We start from the raw sequence: 23,596 nt of genomic DNA on the forward strand, positions 1-23,596 counted from the left end.
ACTTTTCGTGAAGCTGTGTTCGCCAGCGATCATCCACTGCTCCCACGCCACTCGTAACGTTGATTTGAAAGCCCGGTTGATGCCGATGTCCAGCGGCTGTAATTCTTTGGTCAAGCCTCCGGGAATGACGGCAAGCTCTGAGTTCATTTTCATGATCTGGTTTTTAACCGTTGCTGTGAGATGAGCACGCATGGAGTCGCAAATCAAAACAGACGGCGAGCCGTAAAAAAATCCATCTGGTCGCTTGACATATACGTCACGTAACCAGTCTCGGCGGCGCTTAGACAGTTTGCTTTCTGCAGTCTCTCTCAACGCAGCTGCAAACTGTCCTGTGCTAATAGGGACATTAAACATTATGTAAACAGAACTTACTTGTGCTTTACTCAGTAGTATCTCAAGGCCATTGAGGAACTTTGACAGAGGACAGGATAAGCTGAATTTCATCATCCTCTCTATCACCACAATCAACTTTAAAAACAAAACATACCCAACATAATGTGTTACTTTGGATAAACATCATATATGGCATGAACATCGACAAGACTTGTACAGTGGGGCAAATGCGTATTTAGTCAAACACCAATTGTGCAAGTTATCCTACTTGAAAGTATTAGAGAGGCCTGTAATTGTCAACATGGGTAAACCTCAACCATGAGACAGAATGTGGAAAAAAATCCAGAAAATGACATTGTTTGATTTTTAAAGAGATTTGCAAATCATTGTGGTAAATAAGTATTTGGTCAATAAAGTTCATCTGAATACTTTGTTATATACCCTTTGTTGGCAATAACGGAGGCCAAACGTTTTCTGTAACTTTTCATAAGCTTCTCACACACTGTTGCTGGTATTTTGGCCCATTCCTCCATGCAGATCTCCTCTAGAGCAGTGATGTTTTGGGGCTGTCGTTGGGCAACACAGACTTTCAACTCCCTCCACAGATTTTATATGGGGTTGACATCTGCCTAGGCCACTCCAGGACCTTGAAATGCTTCTTACGAACCCACTCCTTTGTTGCCCTGGCTGTGTGTTTGGTATCATTGTCATGCAGAAAGACTCAGCCATGGATCATCTTAAACATCCTTGCTGATGGAAGGAGATTTTCACTCAAAATCTCTCGATACATGGCCCCATTCATTCTTTCCTTTACACAGATCAGTCGTCCTGGACCCTTTGCAGAAAAACAGCCCCAAAGCATGATGTTTCCACCCCCATGCTTCACAGTGGTATGGTGTTCTTCGGATGCAATTCAGTATTTTTTCTCCTCCAAAACATGAGAACCTGTGTTTCTACCAAAAAGTTCTATTTTGGGTTCATCTGACCATGACACATTATCCCAGTCCTGTTCGGGATCATCCAAATGCTCTCTACCGAATCGCAGACGGGCCTGGATGTGTACTTGCTTCAGCAGGTGGACACGTCTGGCAGTGCAGGATTTGAGTCCGTGGCTTCGCATTGTGTTACTGATAGTAAGTAGCCTTTGTTACTGTGGTCCCAGCTGTCTGTAGGTCATTCACTAGGTCCCCCACCGTTTGGTTCTAGGACTTTGGCTCACCGTTCTTGTTATCATTTTGACGCCACGGGGTGAGATCTTGCATGGAGCCGTAGGTCTACAATTTTGTCTCTGGTGTCTTTCGACAGCTCTTTGATCTTTTTGGTCTTGGTCGTAGTTTGGAGTGTGAGAGACTGAGGTTGTGGACAGTTGTCTTTTATACCGATGAGTTAAAACAGATGCTATTAATACAGGTAACGAGTGGAGACCTCGTTAGACTTAGTTAGAAGTTAGACCTCTTTGACAGCCAGAAATCTTGCTTGTTTGTAGGTGACCAAATACTTATTTTCCACTCTAATTTGGAAATAAATTATTTAAAAGTCAAACAACGTGATTTTCAGTTTTTTCTTCCACATTCTGTATCTCATGGTTGAGGTTTACCCATGTTGACAATTTTAGGGCTCTCTAATATTTTCAAGTAGGAGAACTTGCACAATTGGTGGTTGACAAAATACTTATTTGCCCCAATATGTTTCGCATTTCATTAAGAAAGAAACAATATATATTATATTCCTGGGTTTCGATATCCAGCTAACAATGTTGTTTAACATATAAGGTGCTGGTAATGTGACTTAATTCGAATTAGGTACATAATGCATTTAACTGATATTTTATCAGGTTAGAACTTTGCCATTACCTTTGATTTTTAATAACCATATTTTCCAAGACTAAAAAGCAAATGGACAGGGTGCTTTATCAGGTGGAGCACCTTAGGTGTGCACTAACTAAATTAAAAACGTTTTAGATATTGCTGTGTTCTTTCGACAAATTCTCTGCTTGACTGACTGGATGCATTACTGGGTGCACCACCGGGGCCCCTGTTTTTATTTATTGTTTAGCACGACTGGCGGTATAAAAAGGCAAGCAGAAGAATTGGCAAGCAAGTGTGCGAGACAGATCGAGAAAGACAGAATGCGAGAGATAGAAAGAGAGCGAGTGAGACAAATGCGAGAGATCGAGAGAGCCAGAAATAAGTGTTTTATTTAGCGGGAAGGACATTGAGCTGATTGGCTGCAATTCTTAGCTGTTAAGCCAATGAAAAGTTTCAAAGAGAGGCTATCTGAGCCAAAAGGGCAGTCATGAATGGATTGTGGATATCTGGGCTAACGTGCCATGGTAGCACTGTTGTGCTGGCACCACTTCTATGGAGTTTGACTCAGTCAGTGAGGTAGAACCTGGTGTGTTGGGCAGCAAACTTGACAAATATTTCCTGTCTGATATAGGACTTCACAAAATTGTGAATGTTTGAGCATAAAATAAACATGGATACACTGTAGAATACTAAAAGGACAACAAAACTCAGTTTTGACCCATATGATGTGCCCAATCACCCAGACCACCTTGTGTATGGTTTGAAAACAGACATTACCGCCACAACTGAGACAGCCTCTTTAACACGGTTCACCTTATGTGTGTGAAAATAGGGTACTTTGTTATTTAGGGCATACAGTATTGTCAAATGTTTTACTTCACTTTTTCATCACTGCATGTGTTCCTGTCAGACACGTATGATTTACGAAAGTTAAATTGAGAATACAGACGCTACATGTCTGCAAATTGCGTTTATGTCGAAAAATGTTTGTAAGTTCGATTTTGTATTTTTTTCCCCCCGAGTAGTGCTTCTTTTCGCCGCTAATACCGACGCCTGGCGCAGTGAGGGCTCAGCTCACCCAGCATCTACCTTCTTCTTCGTTGCAATGCGGAAGTGCGTGAACATATCTCCAGTGTGCAAAGAACCTTTTTCATTTGTATCATTAAATATCTCATGCATCCATTATTGTATATGGTTGATAAAAAGCGAAAGGCTTCTATTGAGGGAGTTGCAAGGAAGAGGCAAGCCATTTCATTTGAAACGAGTGGCAATAATAACGAAGCTTGATGCGCGTGAGAGTGGTGAGCGTTGCACATATACCAACCATATTCAATAATGGATGCATGAGACAACTTGAATCGTTCGACCGTCAGTACCATTTATAAACATAAAGATCGAGCAGCAGGACCCAAATATTGAACGTTGCACAAAGTTTGCAAATCAATTGAATGATGCCATACAGTGCTACCGCATCATTTATGATGAAAAAAAGAAAACTGCAATTGTCATTAGATAGCTTCTTTCGGCCAGTTTCTAGTAAAACATGTACTCTATGTACTCTCTCCATTTTATTAAATGTTTTTTTCAGTACAAACCAATGCTGGTTACTTATACAAGCCTTAAACATATAAATGCACTTATAAACCTTCAATATACTTATATAGGCCTTAAACATAAATTATAATACAAAATATAGCACTGAATCAACTTACAAACAAATTCAACTTATGAACAATCGCTCGGAACGTAACTCGTTCGTAAGTAGGGGAGCGTCTGTATTGGTGATGGGAGAAACTTTGAAATAGAGGTTTAGAGCATTGATTTGGTTGATATAAACTCCACCGTGCTCCGTGCATAGTGACTTTTTTATTGTCTTTGGTATGTATTTCTAGGGCTTGCGACGAGGAAGCTTACTCCAAGGAAATATTGAAAGCACTCGTCATCAATAGCGCCGTAGTTAAGATGGAGCCAGGAGATGTTTGCATCGTGATAAAGGGGAAACATACTGAGCCAATGTGAAAATCTGACCAAAGCGTTTTTTATTTTTTTGATACTATACACTCTAACCTATTAGTGGGAAAACTACGGCCCGCGGGCCAGATCCGGCCCATTGTTCTTTTTTAATCCGGCCGGCGGAAGATTGGTGCAGATTTAAGGTTTGATGTAAATGATTGCATTGATTTCATTTTGAATTGGAAAGGATGGCATTTCAACACCAGGTTGAACGTAGGCGCACTGACTTGAGAACATAATTTCCAATTACCGCTTTTCTACAACTGGTCAGATCAGAACCCATCCACAGCAATGTCAAAGAAAAGAAAAGTCGACAGTGAGTGCCGGGTGTTTAACGAAGAATGGACGCCGAAATACTTTTTTACTGAAATCCGGTCCTGGACTGTATGCCTTATTCTTAAAGAGTGCATGGTAGAGACAGCAAGTATTTTATGTCCTAAGAGAAAGAAGAAATTAAAAAAAAATAGCCTATCCTGCAGGTCAGTGACTCACCGTATTGAAATAATTAACGAACACTTAACGCGCAAGCTACACAAAAAGTGGAGTCATTTCGATTATATTCTTTGGCATTGGATGAAACCAATGATATAAAGGACACTGCTCAGCTTTTAATTTTTATCAGGGGGATTAATGAGAATTTCGAGGTAATGGAGGAGTTTTGGGATATGGAATCCTTGAAAGGAAAAGCACGGGGAGAGGATTTATTTAACAGCGTGTCAGGTGTCATACAGAGGCACAAGTTACCTTGGAGTGCGCTTGCCAACGTAACCACAGATGGATCACCAAATCCGACAGGTAAAAATGTCGGGATGCTCAAAAGAAATCAGGACAGGAGGAAATTTTCCTACACTGCATAATTCACCGGGAACCGCTGTGTAAATCCGTGTTGCAGCTTGACCATGTGTGAAGCCAGTTGTGGAACTCGTTAACCTTACTCGAGCAAGGGGACTTCCCCAGCGTCAGTTCAATAATTTTCTTGAAGAAACTGACGCGGATCACACGGACTTGCTTTACCATTCTAACGTCTGCTGGTTAAGTTTGGCAAAATTATGTAAACGCATGTGGGAGATCAAACAGGAGATTTTGTTTTTGGAGCTACGTGAGAATACTGACAAATTTCCTGAACTGAATGACACAGTTTGGCTTTCTCATTTAGCTTTAACTGTGGACATACCGACACATGAACGATCTGAATGTGAAGCTACCAAGGAAAAAACAGTTTGTGCATGAATATCAGACAAGTCATTTGCTAATTTCCCCATACTACAAAGCTAGTGTACCTATGTTATGCCATCCGCTAGCGTATTTTATGCTAACCGCTAGTGTAAGTTATGCTAACCGCTAGCGTAAGTTAGGCTAGCCGCCAGCGTGTTTTTTAAAGACAGCACGAGCAAAACTAAGTTTGATAATGCTTTATTGAGGTAAAAGGTACACTCTGATATAAAGAGTTCGGCGTTAAACATGCCAGGCTCCACTGTCAGTCAGAGTTGTGTATTCCCGGAACTTGATTCCAGCTTTAGCGAAAGCTTGAACAACAGTGCTGGCCGACACTTAAGCCCAGTCATCCACAATCCATTGTAATTCGCGACATGCATCACTCCCAAGCCTTTGATTCTCCTCGCTGTTATATCGGCATTGAAAATTCATTCCAATTCGTCACGTAACTCGTGCGACGCTGCCTTCCCGAACTACAATATTGGCCATCAGTTAGAAATCTGTTAGCAAAGCTGTTAAATTGTGTTTGATCCATGGCTTCAATCAAAGTCAAATGCCTTGCAACTCCCCTGGGTTGTTTTGAATGGATTTACCGTAATGCTTGGAATGTGCAGGGAAGCTATTTTTAGGGTGAACGTCCGCTGGGTTGATCGCAATAAGTAGCGTGCCATCAAGAAATAAAACCAGTCACTCAAGCGGTCAGGGCCATACAAAAATTTAATTTACGTATTTTCACGACTATAAGACCCTCAATGAATGACACATTTTAATGTTTTCCATATATAAGGCGCACCACATTGTAAGGCGCACCACTCCGCATTACACTGGTCTACTGCACCGCATTATACGGGTAGGTCAGCCAAACTTTATTATTACCTAGATTACAAATCAGCTTTCTGACAACTCCATTCACTACCAATATAAATAAACAACAGTTTTTTTTAAAATTTTCTCCAAGGTTAAAGTATTAGTATTTTCGTGACACAGTAATAGCATGATAACTCATGTTGAACAGGTGGGCGAATGCGGCATTCAACACGCACGTCTCCGTCTCACCAAAGTCGTCATTAATTGAGTCAGTAATTTCTGCCTTCCTGAAAGCTCGGACCACAGTTGAGAATTCCACTGGGAATGACGGCGAACATAGAATTAATGTGCAAGATCGAGCTCGACCGAAATGAAACGCCGTTTTGTATATCTCAGCATTCACCGCGCATCGGAAATAGAGTCGGGGGCTGCGTGCCGTAGTTGCGGCTCAATATTGATCCATATATGATATATATATATATATATATATATATATATATATATATATATATATATATATATATAGTTCGCAGTCTAGCTCTGAATGCTCTGTTGACGCAAACATCTAGCAGCAGGAGTTCTTTTGTAAATCACCCTAGTAAATGACGGCCGCTATCAATTGGTTGATAAAAGAACTATATATCCCAGCAATCACTGCGCAATACTTTTTCTACGGGGAAAATAAGAGTCGGGGGCTGCTTGCCGTAGTCGCGAGAGCTGTTGCGGCTCAATATTGATCCATATATAAATATAAATATAAATGTATGTATGTATGTATGTATGTATGCATGAATGTATGCATGCATGTACATGCATGCATACATACATATATATTTCGCAGTCTATCTTTGAATGCTCTGTTGACGCCAATCTAGCGGCTGGAGTTCCTTTGTCAATCCACCCGGAATGACGGTGAGCACACTAATTTGGTGCTCGCCGTCATTCCGGGTGTTTTGACAAAATAACTACATATCCCAGCATGAACCGTGCACGGGGGGAAATGAAGTTGCAGGCTGCTTACCGTAGTTGTGAGACCTGTAGAGGATGGTGTACCCTATCGACTGATTTATTTTATTTTATCGTGATAACAATTTTAATATTGGTCCATATATAAGGCACCCTGTCTATTTTGGAGAAAATTTAAGACTTTTAAGTGCGCCTTATAGTCGTGAAAATACGGTAGTGCACAGAGAAGAGGCACACCAACCGATTGGGCACATGGACTATTTTATAGAATTTTTTAGACTTTTAAGTGTGCCCTATAGGGGTGAAAATACAGTAATTTGATCTTACGATCATGAAATTTTCACATTACACCAACCTGTACAAGGACTGGGTGATCTGGCCATTCTTCAAGTATCTGATTCACAGAAATCCTCAACTGTTCGAGGACAGGAAGACAAAGACGGGCCTCACTCATATTTGGATCATGATAGAAGTCATAAGGGCCTCCGGTGGTGTGAACCAAAAAGTCAAATGCTGCCGAGCCTTCCACAGTGTTCTGGAGGATAGATGAAAGCAGTAGCTCACTGCCTGTAAGCTGCTGGTTTACTTCTGCATCTGTATGGAGGTGGAGAAAGGGGGTGGGTGGTGTTATAAAAAACAATTTCAAATAAAAATAGACCAAATATATTTGTGTTAGAAAGGTAAGTTAGGATTGTATAGTTTATGGCAGACAGTATGAATGTTCTCCTGTGGTTCATATTGTAGCTAGTGTTTATAAACAAATATTATACTGTCTCTTGAAAAATTATTTTCCCCTTCAAGATTTGTGTTTACATAGCACGGTCTTCCAAAAATCATCGCCCAAGTATTATTTTAGAAACAAAAATAGTATGAACTAACTTTGGGCATTCATCTTAATATTAATTCATTCATTCATTTTCTGAACTGCTTATCCTCACAAGGGTCGCAGGGGGTCCTAAAAACTATCCCAGCTAACTAGGGACGCCCTGAATCGGTGGCCAGCCGATCGCAGGGCACAAGGAGACAGACAATAATTCACGCTCACTCTAATACCTAGGGGCAATTTAGAGTGTTCAACCAGCTTACTCTGCATGTTTTTTGGGATGTGGGAGGAAACCAGAGTACCCGGCGGAAACCCAAACCCAGAGAGAACATGCAAACTCCTCACAGTGAGGACATACCTGCGGTCGAACCCTCGGCGACCCCAGAACTGTGAGGCTGACGCACTAACCAGTCGGCCATCATTTTAATAGTCTGACGATAGTTATAACATACTTCACTTAATCAAACCCATTTTAAAACATAGAGACAACCCAGGGAAATATTTACTTATGAATCCTTCTAGATGCAAATGAGCAAGAGGAAGGATGAAGATGGCGGCGCCAATGGATGCAGTGTCAAACGCTTCCTTTTTGGAAGTTGTTCGTTACATACACAAACGTTTTGTGAGGGTCTGCTGGGAACGCCATGTTCCACCCTTCTATTGGAGCTGTGGCCGCGAGGTAGTCGGTGCCTGTCGTGGCTGTAATCCCAGAACACGCGGGTGGACACCGGCGGTGAGGGATGCCATTAGGCTGAAAAAATTACTCCTATCGGACCCTTTTGGCCCATGGGACTCCGGAGGCAGCTGACAGGTACCGGGTGGTCAAGCGGCACGCGGCTCTGGTCATCTCCAAGGCAAAAACCCGGGCTCGGGAGGAGTTCGATGAAGCCATGGAGAACGACTTCCGGGGTGATTTCAAGGAAATTTTGGACCACCAGGCGGCGTCTCAGAAGAGGGAAGCAGCGCACCATCAACAGTGTATAGTGGGGATGCGGCGCTGCTCACCTAAACTCAGGATGTTGTGAATTGGTGGGCCGAATACTTTGAAGACCTCAATTCCACCGACACGGCTTCCCATGAGGAAGCAGAGCCGGGGGACTTTGGGGCAGACTCTCATCTCAGGGGTTGAAGTCACCGAGGTGGTTAAAAAGCACCTCCGTGGCAAGGCCCCGGGGGTGGATGAGATGAGTTTATAAAGGCTCTGGATGTTGTCAGGCTGTCTTGGTTGACACGCCTCTGCAACATTGGGTGGACATTGGGGACAGTGTCTCTGGATTGGCAGTCCGGGGTGGTGGTTCTCCTTTTTAAAACGAGGGACCGGAGGGTGTGTTCCAATTATCGGGGAATCACATTCTTCAGGGTACTGGAGAGGAGGGTCTGCTGGGAGGTCGAATCTCGGATTCAGGAGGAGCAATGTGGTTTTTGTCCTGGCTGTGGAACAATGCATCAGCTCTACACCCTCAGCAGGTTCTTCAGGGGGGCATTAGAGTCCAACCAGTCTTCATGTGCTTTGTGGACTTGGAGAAGGCGTTTGACCGTGTCCCCCGGGCAGTCTTGTGGGGGGTACTCCGGGAGTAAGGGGTTCTGGAAACTCTGTGCTTTTATGACTGGTGTCAAGAGTCTGGTCCCCACAGCCATTTCCAGTGGGGGTTGGCCTCCGCCAGGGATGCCCCATGTCACGGATGCCGTTCATCACTTTTATGGAGAGAATATCTAGGCGCAGCCATGGCGTTGAGGGGGTACGGTTTGGCGGCCTCAGTATTACCTTCCTGCTAATTGCAGATGCTGTGGTTCTGTTGGCTTCATCAAGCCGTGATCTCCAACTCTGGCTGGAACAAATTGCAACAGAGTGTGAACCGGTTTGGATGAGAATCAGCACCTCCAAATCTGAGACCATGGTCCTCAGTTGGAAAAAGGTGGTATGCCCTCTCCTGGTCAGGGATCAGGTCCTTTCCCAGGTGGAGGAGTTTAAGTATCTTGGGGTCTTGTTAAGGAGTGAGGGAAAAATGGAGCGGGAGATCGACAGGCGTATCGGTGCGGCGTCTGCAGTGATGCGGACACTGCACCAGTCCGCCGTGGTGAAGAAGGAACTGAGCCAAAAAGTGAGGGTCTCTGTTTACCGGTTGATCTACGTTCCCTCCCTCATCTATGGTCACTAGTTGCGGGTCGTGACCAAAAGAATGAGATCCTGGATTCAAGCGGCTGAAAAGAGTTCCCTCCACAGGATGTCCGGACTCTCCCTTAGAGATAGGATGAGAAGTTTGGTCATCCGGGAGGGGCTCGGAGTAGAGCCGTTGCTCCTCCAGATCGAGAGGTGGCTCGGGCATCTGATCAGGATGCCCCCTGGACACCTCCCTCTGGAGGTGTTCTGGGCACGTCTCACCAGGAGGAGGCCACAGAGACTCGGACTCGCTGAGGAGACTGTCTCCCGATTGGACCGGGAACGCCTTGGGATACTCCCGGAAGAGCTGGATGAAGTGACTGGAGAGGGCAGTCTGGGCCTCCCTGCTGTGGGAGAAGATGAGATGGCAGGAAATACTTCAAAGAACAAACAAATAAAGGAACTACAGAAATCCCTCGAATACCGCGGCTTCACTACACTGCAGATTTTTTTTCTGAGGGATTTTTTTTTAAATTCATTTTTTTGTGTAAGTTCATAAAAAAATTTAAATCCACGCTGAAACTTGCAAGTGGAAGCCACTCCCCTGTCCTCCGCTTGCAACTAGAACTCAGCACTGAATTAAAAAAATAATATACCGTAAAACCTCTATTTGAACAGCATACCGCTCTATTTTGCAAACTTTTCCAGTAGTGACGTTCAATTAGAGGGTGCTGTTCTATTTTTCAATTCTTCCACCAAGGTGCTGTTCAAATAGAGGTGCCGCTCAAATGGAGGTTTTACGGTATATATACAGTGGTACCTCGAGACACGAGCTTAATTCGTTCCGGGACTAAGCTCGTATGTCGATATTCTCGTAACTCAAACTAACGTTTCCCATTGAAATGAACTATTAACAAATTAATTCGTTCCAACCCTCTGAAAAAACACCAAAAACAGGATATTGGATTGGAAAAAATGTTTTATTTCGCCATCTATTAACAAAGTAACACAACTAGTGGTTTAATAGTAATAAAATGTGTTTAATAGTATATTAAAATTGGACGGATTTCGCAGAGGGGAGAGACAGAGAGGGGGGGTAGACTTTCCACGGCAACGCACTCGTAACAGAACTAACAAATTTAAATTAACTTGGATTAATATATACAGACACACTCAAACATAAGTTTAATGTAACTTTACACAAAACTGAATTCTAATTTTGTTTTAATTTTTTTAACCTTTTTTCTCCGGGTTGACTCCACCCTGAATTCCACCGCGGCTTTCGAATTGGAACTTGCTGCTTCCCCGTGTCTAATATCCGAGTGTATTCCAGATCTTTTATTTTTATTTTCGAACCAGCCATGATTCGCTCTAAAGCAGGGGTCTCGAACTCAATTTACCTGGGGGCCGCTAGAGGCCGAGTCTGGGTGAGACTGGGCCGCATCAGGATTTCCACAAGAAAAGCACTGATAAAACATTCCAACGTTATCAAATATCTTTATTTTTTAACAAAAAATAATGAATTAAATAAATTAACTTAAAGATGAATAAAAAATAAATCAATCAGTAATATAAAACCAAATAATACTAATGAGCATACAGTAGATATACACTGGCTGGCTAAGTAGAGAAAATGAATTATTTTTATTCCGTTTCAAATGTCTGTATTAACAGCTCTTTAACCTTTAACTTTCTGAACTTGAATGGAACATTGAACATGAAATATTCTGAACACGGCTTCTTTTGCCTACTCCTTGCTGCTAGAGACCTGGCAGCGCTTCTTCTCACATAGTCACATTTGGCTTGAGGGAGGAAGCAGTGGAGACCCTCAGTAGAGCTTGAAGATGCTCATCAGTAAGTCTGGACCTGTACTTGGACTTATTGAAGTTCAAGGTGGAGAAGAGCTTCTCACACAAGTATGTGCTCCCAAAAATGCACATGGTCCGCTTGAACCTTCGGGAAAGTTCAGGGAAGCTGGGGGTCAACTCTCTCAAAAATTGCCCAAGCTTGTCTGCTTCTCCACTCACCTCCCTGAACTTGGCTTTGAGTGCAGAGTTGCACTGCAGGTCAATGAGCTCCATTTGAAGCTCAGGAGGGGCATCTTGCACATCAAAGGAGGAGTCCGCAAAAATTTGAAATGTGGCTTTGTGTGTCTTGAAGTCTGCAAATCTGTGATCAAATTCCTCCTGTAGCTTCGAAATGGCCTCAACATACTTCTCACCACTGAATGGTGTGCCTGCATCCACGAGAGCCTTGCATGCTGGGAAATGGCAAAGGTTTGTCTGAGAGAGCTGGGCTTTCCATAACACAAGTTTAGTGCAGAATGCTCTCACGTTGTCATAGGCAGCACTGACAAGTTGCCCCTGGCCTTGTAGCTTCTTGTTCAGTACATTAAGCTCATGTGTGATATCAACAAGAAAAGCCAAGTCCATGAGCCATTTGGGATCACTTAGCACAGGATCAATCAACTCACAAACGGCGTAGCTAGCTTTGACTGCTGCATTACCGTCTTTGGTAGCCTTCTTGAAGAGATCCTGTTGCCTCAGAAGACGTGTTTTAAGACTGGCAACCTGGTTGGCTCTCTCATCTCCCTGGTATTTTTCGTACTCCTCAGCATGTCTCGTAGTACAATTACGTTTCAAATTGTATTCCTTGTGCACCGCAACTTTTTCAGTGTAAATGAGACACGTCGGGGTGCCCCTGTGTTCAACAAAGAAATATTGCACTCCCCACTTTTCTTGAAACTGTCTGTGCTCATCACCGACCTTTCTCTTCACGGCAGGCTTTGAAAGAGACATCTCTGGGGCTCTGTAATATGTTTTTCCACTTGGAATGAGTCTTGGGTTGATCTTTCACATTCAGTCGCGCGGGTTTGTGGCGCATGTGCACTTTCGCTCTCCGTTTCAATCGCGGAGATGGCTACAGACACTGACACAGGCTGGATCACGGATCATAGCGCCTCATTCAGTTCTATGCTGAGAGCAGCGGAGGAGTGTGCGCGCCGAGCGGAGTGATCGGCCTCACGGCTTCTCCTCCGCCCAGCTGATTGGAGGAATGAATGAGTGAGTGAGCGAGGCACTGGACAGCCCGGCCGATGTCCCGCCCTCCAGAGCCGTATACCTCACCGTGATTGGTTCATTCAGCTCCGAACCAAAGTTCCCTCTAATTTTTTGTTGGTCTGAGCAGAAAGACAACCTCCCTGAGCGCACTGAGTACCAGTGTGAGCGACATCATCGGTACTCGGATGATTCGCCTAAAGACGTTTCGCCGACGGACGTTTGACAGACGGGCAGGTCGCCGAATGGACGTTCCACCGAACGTTCATTCGGCCGAACGGAGGTTTCGCCGAAACGGGATTCGAACGCTCGCCCCGCCGGATCGTGTGTGTACAAGTTTTTCAACCTCGGCCCGCGGGCCATATACGGCCCATTAGGATTTTTAATCCGGCCCGCCGCCGGTGTTGTCCAAATTATAGTAAAAATCAATGTTCGTCTACCATCAATGGCAGTCCGGGAATAAGCACTCTTGGCCAGGCAGATGTAGCAGAACCGAGCCGTAAAATGACAGCAATCGGGTCAAATCCATCCTAAAACAGCATTTAATGATTAAATACAAATACTGGATGATATCGCGATGGAGGCAAAAAAAACGTCTATAGACGTCCATTCGCCAAACGGCTCAAAATGCTCTCAAATTCGGTCAAATCCAGCTGAAAACAGCGTTTAATGATTAAATACAAATACTAGTATTTGTATTTAATCATTAAACTAACAAATACTAGTACGACCTGTCCGTCTGTCAAACGTCCGTTGGCGAAACGTCTTTAGGCGAATCATCCGGTCACGACATCATCATTGCTCGCTATCGGCACACCAGTATCACACCTGCCACAAGCAGGTGCATGTCAATGTTCCCTCTAATTTTTCATGTAAAACATGCTGTAAAACAAGAAAAACATGAGTGGACAGAGCTACTGCCACTGGCTGCCACTTAAACGGCGCCATCATGGGGAAAGGGGTAAAAAAAAAAAAAAAAAAAAAAAAAAAAAAAAAAAAAAAAAAAAAAAAAAAAAAAAAAAAAAAAAACATTGATCTTTCATATTAAGACGGGGGCCGCAAATTATCGTCCCGCGGGCCGCAGTTGGCCCGCGGGCCGCAAGTTTGAGACCCCTGCTCTAAAGGGTTCTGAAGGTGTTGAAGGCTCCCCCTTTTCAGATCCTTTCTTTGTTATTAAATCCATGTAAATTCCGCTGGCTTTTTCACATATAGTTGACTCGGTCACGCTATCTCCAGCTAACTGTTTATCTTTTATCCATAATAAAAGAAGGCTCTCCATCTCGTCATGAATGTCACTGCGCCAGGGGGAAATTATAGTTAGTCCCTTGGAAGGCCTCTTATCCTTAATTGCGTCCTTTTGCTTAAGGATGGTCCTAAGGTATTCCTCTCGTATTGCCGAGCAAGCAAGCACTCTCATATTTTTCAATTATTTCGCGCTTAATATTGATTGTCAACGTTCGCCTTTTTTTGCACAACTCTTCATTCCACCTGTTTGCTTTGGATCCATTGTTGTTCACTTTGTATTACGCATTGACTAACGGGGAAAAAACACGGGAAAATGCAACGCTCCGCCCAGTGCTCCAAGATATCTATTATACACGAAAGAAATGCGGCAAAAAAGACAGTGCGCTAAAATCATAAACAGCCTCTCACGTCGCTATGTGCATATGCTCAAAATTTTACTCGTATATTGAAATGCTCGTATGTCGGGGTGCTCGTATGTCGAGGTACCACTGTATATATTTTTTTATTAAATAGAGGTGACTGTTTTCCATGTCTCCCTCCACCAACACACCTGAATCAAATACCGTAATTACTCGAATATAACACGCAGATTTTTGCTATATAATTAATTCCAATAGTTGGGGGTGCGTGTTATAATCAATAACTAAAATAAATTACAAATTTTCGATCGAAAAAAGCATTGTCAAACTCACTTTGACGCACGGATTTTACGTCATCTCGTACAGCCAACGCACGGATTTTACGTCATCTCGTAAAGCCAATCGGATGATGTGTTGTGGGAGGAAGAGGAAGTTGACGCATACCGGCTGTAGCCAATCCATTGATTGCTTTCGTTTCCTGTATTTAAGTAGCGACGCGTCATCACACGTCGCCGGATCGTTCACTATCGTTGACTATCATTGACTGTTGTTAGCGGTCGCTAGCTGTCGTTATTCTGTTGCCTCTGTCCGTATGCGCGCCGCATGCGGCCACGTTTGTTTCCACGCCTTGGTTGATTCATTAAAGGACTCCGTATCACGCTGAATGCCTCGTCCTCTCCTGCTTCCTGCATTTACCTACATCCACGGTCGCGTCGCACAACGCGGCGCGACCGTAACAGATGCCCCCGATCGCGCTGCGACGACCCAGCGACGCGGCGCGATCATAACAAGAGGACAGACAAAGAGAGAGAGGAACTCTTCATTTGAAGGATTCTAATGAATAAATTTGTTTGAACAAAACAATCGTGAAACGAAGAAAAAAAGGTACGATTTCTGATTTTCGTCAGCGGGAAATTTTAGGTGCGCACTATATTCGATTACTGCGTTTTTCCAGATATTTTTGGCCCAAAATTACCTGTGTGTTATTTTCGAGTGCGCGTTATATTCGAGTAATTACGGTAATCAGGAAAGCTTCCTGATGAGTTGATCATTTGATTCAGGTGTGGTAGAGGAGGGAGATACGGAAACAGACTGGTTCGAGCAGGGATGGGCAAACCGGTCCTCGAGGGCCACTGTGGGTGCAGTGTTTGTTCCAACCGTTGCAACACAGAGTTTAACCAATGAGATATCTGCAGAAAATAAGAAGCACCTGACTACAATCCACTAAATTGCACTTGTAGGAAACCAGATTGGTGAAAAGGTGCCCTCTCTATGGCTTGGAATCAAAACCGAAAACCACTGTGGCCCTTTGTGGAAGTTTGCCCACCCCTAGGTTAGGGGCTCTCGAGGACCAGACTTGGCCACCACTGCTTTACAAGCTTTTTGTGCCAAGTACACAAGTCAATTCATCAAAAAGTGTATCTTCATTAAATATTACAACAATAAACTTACCAAAAGACTCTAATGTATTAATATCTATTTATAATCTATATATTAAAAAATGTAAATACTTTAAATAATATACTCAGTTAAAATAGTGCTTCACTTGAAATAGTCCAAAAAATCAGTTTAATGTTTGAAATAAAAAACCAAAAGGTTGATGAATGTATAATTTAAAAAAAACGGTTGATAATTGTATAATTAAAAAAAAACGGTTGATAATTGTATAATAATGAAAAAAACAGGTTGATGATTAGATAATCCAGCTCTTTTTTGGCGAGGTATACAGCTCAGCGTTCAGGATTAAGCGGTTATAAAACCATTCATTATGGAGAGGTTACGTCATCCAAGCTTTTCTGTTGCTTGACCAGTACACAGGAAGCAATGCCTCTTTTTGAATTTTTTCGAACCAACCCTCGTTTGCCGAAAATTCACGAGGCTCACTCGCAGCACTGGTTGCTTGGCTGAGGGTCTTCGAGGAACTTAACTTTTCAGCAACCGTCATCATCTTCCATTTTTCTTCGCATCAAATGAAGCATTGGGTGGTCCTGGACACTTGGGAGCCATTTTTCGTTGCGGTGTATAATTGTAAAATCCAAACAAAGAAAGCTGGAATTCACTCTCCGTACGCGATGCTACATGCTACACACAGGGAACAGGAAAGACCGGAGCGTGTGTCCGCAGAGGCATTTATACTTTTGCTTTCTTCTTCTGTGGTATGGTTAGAACGAGTCATTGCAGCCCCGAAGAGGAGGCAGTTCCCGGACGTCCGCCATTTTTCACGGCAATTTTCATCTGTCTTACGGTTGCGAACTTAAAAATAAATAAATAAAAACCGAGGAATTACTGTATAATTGAAGGAGAAAACAATCCGTGATCAAAGAACATAGATCTAAAACTTTAAATGATTACCGTAATTACTCGAATATAACACGCAGATTTTTGCTATATAATTAATTCCAATAGTTGGGGGTGCGTGTTATAATCAATAACTAAAATAAATTACAAATTTTCGATCGAAAAAAGCATTGTCAAACTCACTTTGACGCACGGATTTTACGTCATCTCATAGAGCCGACGCACGGATTTTACGTCATTTCGTAAAGCCAATCGGATGATGTGTTGTGGGAGGAAGAGGAAGTGGATGAAGGAAGCGTGGTCGTTGAGAATTGGCCCTCCTGGGTTGCCGTTGACGCATACCGGCTGTAGCCAATCCATTGATTGCTTTCGTTTCCTGTATTTAAGTAGCGACGCGTCATCACACGTCGCCGGATCGTTCACTATCGTTGACTATCATTGACTGTTGTTAGCGGTTGCTAGCGGTCGCTAGCTGTCGTTATTCTGTTGCCTCTGTCCGTATGCGCGCCGCATGCGGCCACGTTTGTTTCCACGCCTTGGTTGATTCATTAAAGGACTCCGTATCACGCTGAATGCCTTGTCCTCTCCTGCTTCCTGCATTTGGGTCTACCTACATCCACGGTCGCGTCGCACAACGCGGCGCGACCGTAACAGATGCCCCCGATCGCGCTGCGACGACCCAGCGACGCGGGGCGATCATAACAAGAGGACAGACAAAGAGAGAGAGGAACTCTTCATTTGAAGGATTCTAATGAATAAATTTGTTTGAACAAAACAATCGTGAAACGAAGAAAAAAAGGTAAGATTTCTGATTTTCGTCAGCGGGAAATTTTAGGTGCGCACTATATTCGATTACTGCGTTTTTCCAGATATTTTTGGCCCAAAATTACCTGCGTGTTATTTTCGAGTGCGCGTTATATTCGAGTAATTACGGTACTTTATAGACTGTTAAAGAACTGACACCTAGCATCCCTCAAATAAAATATCACCCATCACAACAACTAAACACCAATAAACCCATTCATAACTTTATCCACAACGCACTCGTAAACGAACAAACAACGAAAATGACGCGTAATCCAAGCTTTAGAATTAGCGCGCCACATCACTTGTAGGTTTTCTTTCTTGATGTTGTGTCTCTTGAAGGCACGCAGGTTTTCCGCATTGTACACCAGTAGCGGCTTAATTTTACACCGCTCGCATTAGCACACAACACCAGCGTTAAGCAGTCCTTCATAGGTTTGTGTCCCGGTAATGCCTTCTCTGCCACGATGAATGTCCGCCTGGGCATCTTTTTCCAAAAAAGACCAGTTTCATCGCAGTTGAAAACTTGCTGGGGGGATGTAACTTTCCTGGGTGATAATCAAGGCAAATGTCTTGATAAATTCCACCACGGCTTTCGAAATTGGAACTTGCCGCTTCCCCTTGTCGGATTACCGAGTGTACTCCAGATCTTTTTTTAAATTTTTCGAACAGGCCATGACTCGCTTTAAAGGGTTCTGAAGTTGTTGAAGGCTCTCCTTTCGTTGTTATCAAATCCATGTAAATTCCGCTGGCTTTTTCACATATGGTTGACTCGGTCACGCTATCTCCTGCTAATTGTTTTTCTTTTATCGACAATAAAAGAAGGTTCTCCATCTCGTCGTGAATGTCACTGCGCCGGTGGGAAATGATAGTTAGTCCCTTGGAAGACCTCTTCTCCTTAATTGTGTCCTTCTGCTTAAGGATGGAGGATATGGTTGACGAATTCCTCTCGTATTGCCGAGCGAGCTCGGTAACACGTACCCCACTCTCATATTTTTCAATTATTTCGCGTTTCATGTCCATTGTCAACGGTCGCCTTTTCTTTGCAAAACTCTGCCGATCCATAGTATTGTTTACCTGGTATGTAAATGTAGACCAACGTGGGGGAAAAAGCGGTTGTGGAAATGCAAAGTCCGCCCAGTGCTCGTAGATATATTTTATACACGAAAGGGATGCAAAAAAGACGAAATTTTGATCGTCTTACGACGGAAATTTCAATCGAATAATTCGCCCGTGATGCGATCAAAATTTCGTGATGCGACCAAGCCAGGTGGCCATGGCACTGTCTTTTTTGCATTTCTTTCGTGTATAACAATATCTACGAGCACCGAATGAGTTATTCAGACCAGGAAACGCACAACGCGCATGCACGGGAAAAGGAGGGCTTTCTGGGTAATGAAGTATACTCGTCCACACAACGCCGACAGGCAATGACACTCTTTCTCAGAATAAAACTTTACCCACAATCAATAGGTGGGTAAGCTCAGCTGCTGCATTTCCTGTTATTATTATCTAATACGAGAAGTATTATATTACTTCTCGTTCGCTGCTCATAAGAACATCAGGGGCACTGGCTCGCAACTCCCCGCAATAGCATCCCCGGTAGCAACTCTATCATAGGCGCCGTTCAAAGCGGTTGCAACCACAGATGCTACAAGCTAAAAGGGAGCCGCGAGCCAGCGCCCCCGATGCTCCCATGAGCAGCGGAGCGATCGCTGATAAAAGACTGCTTCTCGTTGGCAAGTGGTCGTGCGTTATCCGATTGTGAGGACATTTGTGTGCATCATTTTCGGAATATTTTCAAGGGAATAGTACAACAGCAAACAGCCCATCGATAGCGAACGTGAGGGTGGAGTGTTTGTTCCGTTTACGAGTGTGTTGTCGTGGGAAAAAAACCCAAAGCCGCCCCCACCCCTTTTGTGTGTCTCTTTCTCCCCTTGGCGAAATCCGCCCAATTTTAGTTAGATTAAACACATTTTATTACTATTAAACCACTGTTTATGTGTTACTTTGTTAATACATGGGGAATTAGAAGAAATAAAACATTTTTTCCAATCCGATATCCTGTTTTTGGTGTTTTTTTCAGAGGGTTGGAACGAATTAATTTGTTTTCCATTCATTTCAATGGGAAATGTCCGCTCGAGTTACGAGAACCTTGTCATACGATCTCAGTCTCGGAACGGATTACAATCGTATGTCAAGGTACCACTGTATATGTATATATATGTACAGTTGTGGTCAAAAGTTTACATACACTTGTGAACAACAATGTGGTGGCTCTTGAGTTTCCAGTTATTTCTACAACTCTGAATTTTCTCTCATAGTGATTGGAACAGATACTTCTTTGTCACAAAAACATTCATGAAGTTTGGTTTTTTATGACTTTATGGGTTAACAGAAAAAGTTATCAAATCTGCTGGGTCAAAATATACATATTTATTAGCAATAATATGATTGTTATATTATAATATAATAATAAAAATATTATAAAAGAATTAGCAATTTTAGTGACTTAGAAAGTTGTGTCAGTGTAATGAGCTTCATAGCATGGCCTCTTAACTTCTTGTGAGTGATTATGAGTGAATACAGCTGGTGACTTCTCTGAGGCCATTTAAACAGTGCCAATGTTACCAAATATTAGCGCAGCTGTATGTATATTTTTGACCCAGCAGATTTTATCACTTTTTTTCTGTTCACCCATAATAAAGTCATAAAAGAACCAAACTTCATGAATGTTTTTTGTGAAAAAAAAAGTATCTGTTCCAATCACTATCAGAGAAAAATCAGAGTTGTAGGAATAACTGGAAACTCAAGAGAGCCATGACATGTTCTTCAAGAGTGTACGTAAACTTTTGACCACAACCGTATATATATATATATATATATAAAAATATAAAATATATATATAAATATAAATATATATATATATATACACACACACATATAGACATAGTCCAAGATGGCGTCGCACACTGACGCAGCGGCTTTATGCTTTCCAGGTCGGTGTCATTCGTTATCCTACAGTCGCCAGGATTTAATCACTATCGGAAGGATATGCGATACATCCGATTTCACAACAAACTCTCCGGGATCTCCGTGGATAGCCAGCCCACTCAAAGCACGTCGAAGGCGGCGAAGGGACAGAAAGCAGAAGCGTGGATGCCGGGCGGGCCTTGCTGCTAAGCTGAAACAACAACCACACCAAGCACCGCTTCCTAGTATCTTTTTGACCAACGCCCGATCCATCACCCACAACATGGATGAGTTGGAACTTCAAATTGCTACCAACAGCTTTGTTAGGAACTGTAATATTATTCTCATCACAGAAACGTGGCTACACCCGCATATCCCCGACGCTGCGGTATCGCTAGCTAGCCGAACGCTTTTTCGGAACGATCGTTCAAAAGAATTAACAGGCAAAAGCAAAGGAGGAGGACTGTGCATGTTTATACATAATGAATGGTGTCGTGACAGTAGGATCATTGACACTCCCTGTTCCCCGGATTTAGAGTTATTGGCAATACGGTGTAGGCCCTATTATTTACCGAGAGAGCTAACGGTCGTCATAGTAACGGCTATCTATATACCTCCGAATGCTAACGTTAACACGGCACTTAACCTCCTGCTAACGGCTGTAAACAAACAACAGCTTGACCACCCCGATGGAGTTTTTATTGTCGCTGGTGATTTTAACAAGGCGTGTTTAAAGACTGTTTTACCTAAGTTTATTCAATACGTAAATTGTAATACTAGAGGAGACAAAACTCTTGACCATGTCTATTCTAACATCAAACATGCTTATAACGCCACTTCCCTCCCTCACCTAGCTGGATCAGATCACCTCTGCATATCCCTCACCCCCGCTTACACTCCACTCCAGAGGCTAACAAGGCCACAAATAAAGATAATAAAAACTTGGCCCGAGGACGCTCTTTCTCAGCTGCAGGAATGTTTTTCCCGCACCAACTGGGAACTTTTTGAACACGACAACCTCCAGGACTACACGGACACTAGGAAACTACATCAAAAACTACATTGACAACGTCACTATAAATAAACAAATACAGGTTTTTCCTAACCAAAAACCCTGGATGACCAATGAGACACAGGCACTCATCAAATGCCGAAACACCGCCTTTAGATCAGGGGACAAGATAAAATATAGAGCTGCCAGAGCTGAGTTGAAAAGAGGCATTAAAAAGGCCAAGGCAGCATATACTAAGAAAATTGAGGAGCACTTCACAGAAAATAACCCAAAGAAGATGTGGCAAGGAATACGACATATTACCAACTACAATAACAATAATATGTCTGTTAACGCAGATGCCTCACTTGCGGAGAAATTGAACAGTTTCTTTGCCCGCTTTGAGACTGACAAATCAGACCCAGTCTCAACACCCCCCTCCCCACCCACACCACCCTGCAGCAATACACTGACGTTCCGGGAACAGGAAGTGAGACTGGTAATGCGGTCTGTGAACACCAGGAAGGCTGCTGGCCCAGACGGAGTACCTGAGAAGGTGTTCAAAGCCTATGCTGACCAGCTGGCTGGAGTCTTCACAAACATTTTCAATTTTTCCCTGCAACAATCCATCATTCCATCCTGTCTGAAATCTGCCACCATTATCCCTGTCCCCAAAAAGCCAACCATTGACAGCATGAATGATTATAGGCCTGTTGCACTCACGCCTGTGATCATGAAGTGCTTTGAAAAGTTGGTAGCCCGCCATATCAGGAATACAATCCCTCCCTCAATTGACCCTCACCAGTTTGCTTATAGAGCAAACAGGTCCACTGAGGATGCTATTGCCATTGCTCTTCATACAGCACTGAGCCACCTGGAACACCATGGGAACTACGTGAGGATGCTCTTCATTGACTATAGCTCAGCCTTCAACACCATAAAACCGGACATTCTGACTGACAAACTCTCCCACCTTGGACTATCCTCTTCAATCTGCTGCTGGATAAAGAACTTCTTGACCAACCGACCACAGACTGTTAGACTTGGTCCCCACCTCTCTTCCTCCATTACACTGAGCACTGGCTCCCCTCAAGGCTGAGTACTGAGTCATCTTCTGTACTCCCTGTACACATACGACTGTACACCCACCCACCAGTCTAACGCCATCATCAAATTCGCTGACGACACCACTGTGGTCGGACTCATCTCAGGAGGGGATGAGTCGGCCTACAGAGATGAGGTCAACAAACTGTCTTCGTGGTGCGCGGTGAACAATCTCACACTGAACACCACGGAAACTAAAGAAATAATCCTGGACTTTCGCAAACACGGCACAGATCTGGCCCCACTCCTCATAAATGGAGTATGTGTAGACAGGGTCCAGTCCTTTAAATTCCTGGGGGTCCACGTCACGGATAAGCTCTCATGGTCTACAAACATCACGGCAGTAGTGAAGAAGGCTCAGAAACGACTCAATTTCCTCAGGGTACTTAGGAAGAACAACTTGGGCACCAAGCTTCTGATAACCTTCTATAGAACCACTGTAGAGAGCATCCTGGGGTACTGCATCACAGTGCGGTACGCTGGAAGCACGGCGGCAGACAAAAAGGCCATGCAGAAAGTGATCAACACTGCCCAGAGGATTGTCGGCTGCTCTCTGCCCTCACTGGAAGACATTGCCAGCCCTCATTACCTCAGCAGAGCCAGGAACATCATAGGGGACCCTTACCATCCTGGTCACAATCTGTTCCAGCTGCTGCCCTCTGGCAGACGCTATAGGTCCCACAAAGTACGGACAAATAGG

At 43.5% G+C, this 23,596-nt stretch overlaps 1 protein-coding gene across 4 annotated transcripts in view; it reads right to left on the reverse strand.

The window, feature by feature from the left end:
- The window catches only part of mdn1 (midasin AAA ATPase 1), a 305,960-nt gene that overhangs the window by 76,709 nt on the left and 205,655 nt on the right, over positions 1-23,596 (reverse strand). For all 4 annotated transcript variants that reach the window (XM_077586594.1, XM_077586596.1, XM_077586595.1 and 1 more), the window contains 2 exons: positions 7,498-7,736; positions 373-468 (listed from right to left, as the gene is read on the reverse strand). In XM_077586594.1, the coding sequence (XP_077442720.1) occupies positions 373-468; positions 7,498-7,736 (335 nt within the window). The remainder of the gene's footprint in view (positions 1-372; positions 469-7,497; positions 7,737-23,596) is intronic.

The sequence above is a fragment of the Stigmatopora argus genome, chromosome 19, assembly GCF_051989625.1.
Source record: "Stigmatopora argus isolate UIUO_Sarg chromosome 19, RoL_Sarg_1.0, whole genome shotgun sequence".
NCBI classification, from domain to species: Eukaryota; Metazoa; Chordata; class Actinopteri; order Syngnathiformes; family Syngnathidae; genus Stigmatopora; species Stigmatopora argus.